The 6,090-nt window shown below is 52.6% G+C and overlaps 1 protein-coding gene across 1 annotated transcript; it reads left to right on the forward strand.

Moving 5' to 3' along the window:
* The first annotated feature begins 239 nt into the window (after positions 1-239).
* On the forward strand, positions 240-5,155 carry RITA1 (RBPJ interacting and tubulin associated 1). The gene is made up of 4 exons (XM_004753281.3): positions 240-516; positions 691-833; positions 1,210-1,572; positions 4,077-5,155. The coding sequence occupies exons 3-4, from the start codon at positions 1,265-1,267 to the stop codon at positions 4,582-4,584; spliced, it is 816 nt and encodes a 271-aa protein (XP_004753338.1). The 5' UTR covers positions 240-516; positions 691-833; positions 1,210-1,264; the 3' UTR covers positions 4,585-5,155.
* Positions 5,156-6,090: the final 935 nt, after the last annotated feature.

Genomic DNA, 6,090 nt, shown 5'->3' on the forward strand with positions numbered 1-6,090 from the left:
AAGTACCAACGGTGCGGCCGGGAGGGGGGCACCGCGTCTATGCGGGCTCCCCCACACACACCCCGCCCACTACCTCACCTGTAGACCCAGGAGGATTGGCGCGCATGCCCGGACACATCCCTGACTGGCCTGAGCGGGCCTTCTCCGAGGCTTCGGGGAAACGCCGGGGCCGTCCGGAACGGGGTGCCCTCCCCCCCGGTGCTGATGGTTCCGGCCGCGCCGCCCCGCCCCGCCCCGCCCCGCCCCTTGCTGGTTGCCGTGGGCTGCGCGCGCGGATCACGCGTCTCTAGGACCTGCCCTGCGGCGTGAGTCGGTCCCTGCGGTTCCCGGGGCTGGGGCTGGGGCTGGGGCGAGGGGTGTGAGACCGCTCGAGGTACCTGGGCTCCAGGGCTCCCGGACTCCCGGGGTTTCGGCTGCAGATAAACTGAGTTCTCGGAGACATCTGCCGCGGAGTCCAGACCTGGTGAGGAGGGGGCGCTGAGGTTGCAGCCGGCATCCTGGAACGGAGATGCTCAGGTAGGAAGATAAGTCAAGCATGTAGGGACCTCGGATATAAACCGGGCACTGACTTGGGGAGCGGGGAATATGGGGCAATTGGAGGGATGGGTGTGACCCGCCAGTCGTAGAATGGTTAAGTGCATAAACTCTGCTCTCCTCTGTCAGGTTCTGATTTCTCTTCTACTGTTCTAGCTTTATTAGGTGCGACTTACAGGTGTGACGTGGGCTTCTGAAGTCTCAGTTTTGTCATCTGTAGAATGGACATAACCAAAGCTGCTTCAAAGGACTATTACGAGGATTAAATGAAACAATGCTTGCAAAGCTTTTTGCACAAGGTAGGCATGAGATAATGCTGGTTGTTCACCCCATAAACATATACAGGATATAAGGACCTGCCCTGTCTCCCCATCCCACCATGCGAAGTTTTCTCATTGGTGCCAAAATAGGTACAGGCCCCATCTCTTCATCCCCCTAGCGTTCAACACTGAGCATTGCATGCTAGGAATGCATATATATTCATTAAATGTTTGCCAGTAGCACCTCTTCTTCCTCTTGTTCTGACAGCCAAAAGACAGATGAACACATTTCTGAAGTGTCCCCTGGGACTGGCAGCTCCCCTTTTGTCCTTGGGTTGGGAACTTAAGAGACAGACTAATCTTCCTCTGCTGGGACTGACAAGTGGACGGGTGCCACCCTGACCCCCTTTCACAGGGAGCCCTGGAAGCAGGACCTGGCAGGCAAAGCATGCCTGCTATCACGCAGAACCATGGGCAGCATGAAGACCCCTGTGGAGCTGGCCGTCAGTGGGATGCAGACCCTTCATCTTCAGCATCGTTGCCGGGGCAGCCACCGGGTCAAGGCTAGGGCGTCATATGTGGATGAGTCTTTGTTTGGCAGCCCTGCGTCTACCCGGCCCACACCACCAGACTTTGACCCACCCTGGGTGGAGAAGACTAACAGAACCAGTGGAGTGGGCACAGGGACATCACGGGCCTCAGGGACCAATGGGAGCTGTGAGACCTCCTCCAGGGGCAGCACCCCAACCCTCACACCAAGGAAGAAGAACAAATACAGGTAACAGGATAGGGTGATACACTCATTCCTGTACCCATGAAGCCACCTGGGTTCCTACTAGAGCCTTGCTGTTGATATGCTGTGTGACTTTGGGCGAGTACCTTGACCTCTCTGAGCTGCAGTTTCCTGATGTGGAAAATGGGACCTAGTGGGATTATTGAGAATAAATGAAGTGAGGTGTGTAGAGGGCTTGGCATAGTACCCTGACAGGAAGCTCTCAGTAAGTGATGGTAACTATGGTTGAACATCCATTTCCAAATGCCACAGACCAAGCCAGTGAGGTCCACGGTGTGTGTGTGGGAGGGTGTCAGGTGATCACAGAGCAAGATCACAGAGCCAGTTTGCGTAAGAAAATTAATGTGGTTGATCCATGAAATGACATAGACGTGGTGGGTCCCAGTCTCAGCAAGTTGTTTCGGAAATGGTTTTTGCCGCCTTTTCATGAACAAGCTAGAAAAACAGAGTTGATGCTGATAGTTATTATTGTAAGTTAATGAATTAGGTTATTTGGATTATTTCAGGTTGGTATCAGCCTGGAGGGATGTGCCTAGTGGTGGGCCACAGGGCTCGCTCTTGTTAATTTTTCTCAGTGGTTTGGACAAAACACTGAAGATTAGAATATTAGTCATTTATAGCCACTATAATAAAATACCATGGACTGGGAAGCTTAAACAACAGGAATTTGTTTTCTCACAGTTCTACAAGCTAGACGTCCAAGTTCAAGGTACTAGAAGGCTGAAACCTATCCTTGGCTTACAGAGAGTCACTTTCTCGCCCTGTTCTTATATGACCTTTTCTCTGTGAGCACGTACATTCGTGGGGTCTTCCCGCTTCTTACAAGGACAGCAGCCCTATTGCTTTACAGCCTACCTATAGGACCGCGTTTAAACCTAATTATGTCTTTCCAATTCAGTGTGAATTTCGGGAAGACGTACTTCAGTCTATAACAACCAGCCAATCCTATTTAGGGTCCATTCCAAGCCAGGAGGGACATGGATTGGTGGAACGAAGTACAGTGGGAATGGGTCCCTATTTAAGGAGATAAAATTCAGTGAGAGAAAAAGCAAGAGTCTCTTATTATGCCAGCTTGAGTGCCATGCATTTGATGTAGGGGTTGTAAAGTTGGGTCAGGTTGACATTAGCGACACTGCCACCTACAACGTAGCTGAAAACGCTGATGTAAGTATGGGCCACATTCACAGAGGTATAGTGTCCATGACAAGGGAGGTCAACTCCATGCTGTCCTGGAGGATGGAATTTTGTGCATGATGCTGACGGGTAGAGAGTGTCAAGTGAGAAGGTGCATGAGAGAGAGAGATGCTACTGAGTAAAACCTTTGGCGCCAGACAGACCTAGGCAACAAGCGGCTATGGTTTGAGCAATTAAATCAAGTGGCAAAAAGTGGACTTTTCAAAGACTTGGGGTTTGAACACAGAAGCACTTTCAGTCCTGGCCAAAAGACATGGAGCTGACACCTCACTGGCATGCTGTGAATATTTGTGAGATTAATAGAAAAAAATAGTTGCTGAGTGAATCTCATTAAAAGGGAGAAGCTTAGAAGTCTCTTATACCTGACAGGCTGATCCTAGAGCTTGGGTCCTTGAGCAAGGCTGGATTTGAATCTTGTCTCCACCCTCTTGCTGATGAAAGGAGCGGGGCTTCCCCTCCCTATGCCTCCTTTTTCTGTTTGTAAGATGGGATTATCATATCTCCCTCCTGTGGACGTTTGTGAGAAATAATGAGATGATGCCCATGGCAGGCTGAGTTCTGGGTCTGCACTTAAAGAGCCCTCAATAAATACTCAAACATTTCCAAAAAACTTCTCTAGTGATGAGGCAAGGTCAGCATTGTAACAAGTTCAAAGTGAGCGCCCTCTCAAGGCCAGGCACCACCCTGTGTCATTTCAAATACAGTGACCACAGGGCTGCAGAGAGCTTGGCTGACAAGGCCGCTAGGGAGAAGGAAAATTGGAGGTTAAAAAAAAAAAGTAAAGACTGTAAGATTGGGGCTCTATGAACTGGGACTCTGAGATACAAGTGACAGAAAACTTGCCCAAACTGGCTTCAGCAGAAAAAGGATGTTTAAGGCTTGTTTGTCAAGGGCTCAAATTGTTGTTGGAGGCCGGCTTATGAGGGCCAGTTGGCAAACATCTTTCTTAGTAGTTTCAACAAGAGTCCTAAGGCAGGTGCTCATTGGATGGAATGAGTCCTGTGGCCTTTCCCAAGCCAATCAGTGTGGCCAGGAAGATGGAATATGCAAATTAGCCAGGCCTGGACATGCATAAGGGAAAGGGGGAGGTCAGGGTGCAGGAGACGGGCTCCTTGGCAGGGGAAAAACAACAGACATGGGGCTGTGGCCTCGCTGTTAATGCCGGGCTAGGAGACAGGGACTTTGGGATCTAGAGGCAGCCCTTGCTGCCACTGCAGATGGCAGGGGATGGGGGCTTAAGGTTTTTAGGGTTTGTTCATTCCCCCAGCTCACTGCATTTCTTTTCCCTTTGCCAGACTGATCAGCCACACTCCTTCTTACTGTGATGAGTCGCTGTTTGGCTCCCGACCCGAGGGCACCACCTGGGAAGGCCCGTCGATGGCAAAGGGGGGCGCTGCCAAACTCCATGCTCTCTTCTGGACCCCCCCAGCCACCCCTAGGGGCAGCTACTCATCCCGCCCCAGGGAGACCCCACTGCGAGCCATTCACCCAGCTGGTCCGTTGAAGACAGAGCCCACAGTGGCGGCAGACTCCCAGAAGCTGTGCAGGGGTGGGTTAGACTCTCCACAGCCTCGGAGGTGGGAGCGTTCTCATTCCCTCACACACCTGAATGTCCCCAGCACTGGTCGCCCACCCGCCAGTGCCCCCCACGCCAGCGGGCCTCGGGATCCCAGGCCTTTCCCGTCAGGGGTGACCTTCCAGAGCCCCCTAGTGACGCCCAGGGCTCGCTCGGTTCGTGTTTCAGTGCCAGCCACCCCTCAGCAAGGTGGGGCCTCCCAGAAACCGAAGCCCCCTTGGAAATGAGTTTCTTGGTCCTCTCATCAGGTCTGCCCGCGGGGTTACTGTGAGGGGCCCAGTTTCAGAGGAGGGCAGACCAGAGTCTCCTAGGTAACCATGAGGCACTGGAGATATGCTCAGGGGTGAAGGGTGGGGGATGGGGGCAGACATAGCGAGAGTGGGCAGTGCCTCCCTTTATGCTGACAACCGCCAGTTTCTTCCTATCTTTTACCCCACCATGGGGATTCACGGCTGCCCCTTGAGATGTCTGTTCCACTCTTGCTAGAGCTACCGGCTGTATGAGTGCCAACCTAGAGTGCCCCTGGGAGGGGTCCACCACTCCCCCATCACTCCCACAACATCCTCTTGCTGCTACAGGTGGGTAAGTGGCACGATCACCAATCTGGTGGGTCCCTTCTTCCTTCCAGCCAAGTTTCCTGGTCAAGATGCATCTCCAGCTGAATCTGGAGTTTTCCCAGGCACAGTGAATGGACCATGGGGAGCAGAGGAGCTGGGTGACACGTGGGTGGACATGTTTTTATTTTAATAATCATGTATTTATTTTCACATATTAAAAATGTATCAGTAGCTCATCAAAGACATGCCTTGACTAATTTTTATTTTCCTTAGGGTAAGGACCAACATAGGCCTGGGTTGAATTAAATAACAAAGTTAAAAAATACGGTGAAGTGGCAGAAACTATAACTGTGGTCAGTTGACAACTGAGGTTTGAGAACATGGGCTTCCTGCATTTCCCACATTTTCCCAAAACACAGAGTGATGAGGACTCCGCCAAGTGGAGAAGTCTGAGAAGGCTGGAAAGTTACACATGGGATGTGGAGAGCACCCAGGACGAACCGGCATAAGCAGTCCGGGAGCGCCCTGCTCTCTGGCGCCGGTGCTTGCTATCTGCACCACCCCGGGGCAGATCGCTTATTCTGCTCTGAGTTGCACCCAGAATCCCAGGATCCTGCTGGATTTGGGGGGGTGGGGCTAAGCTTTGTCCTGTGTCCCCATTTCCCTGCATTGCACCTCCAAGAGGCACTGGGATTCTAGAGAGCCCAGTTGGCAGCCACATCATTGGTTCATCACCTCCAAGGGGATGAGCGGACATGGGGAGGAGCGGACATGGAAGGGACCGACGGTGGCCAGGACCAGGGACACATGCATGCGCCTACAGGGGTCAGGCGGGCTGTGAGCAAAGCAAACCAGCCACACTCTTGGCACACTTTGCAAACACGCAAGATGTTTAAACTCCTAGAATTTTCAGAGAGTTCGTTTCCTCTTTGGTTTCACCGGAGACATCCAGCTCTCCTCGGCCTTTATTTCCTTGCCCCGTGTTAAGGTAGACAAACCAGGTATGTCTCTCCGCCCAAGTACGCTGAAGAGGGCGACAGCCCAAGTGCGATGAGACTGGAGAAACTGACAGGGGCCATGTGTGTGCGGAAGGCAGCTGGGAGTGGTGGGCCGTGGTGCAACCTGTGGGGTCTGCCATCTAAAAGGGGCTGCTGCTCGGCGCCAGGAGACAGGCGG

This window comes from Mustela putorius, unplaced genomic scaffold, assembly GCF_011764305.1.
Source record: "Mustela putorius furo isolate JIRA1106 unplaced genomic scaffold, ASM1176430v1.1 tig00537248_pilon_pilon_pilon, whole genome shotgun sequence".
Lineage (NCBI taxonomy): Eukaryota > Metazoa > Chordata > Mammalia > Carnivora > Mustelidae > Mustela > Mustela putorius.

What these genes read in the sequence shown, in the direction of transcription:
- RITA1 (XM_004753281.3), top strand. Translation starts at nt 1,265, where the DNA reads ATGGGCAGCATGAAGACCCCTGTGGAGCTGGCCGTCAGTGGGATGCAG. An exon ending in AGGAAGAAGAACAAATACAG is followed by an intron (nt 1,573 to 4,076) that starts GTAACAGGATAG and finishes TCCCTTTGCCAG; the next exon opens with ACTGATCAGCCACACTCCTT.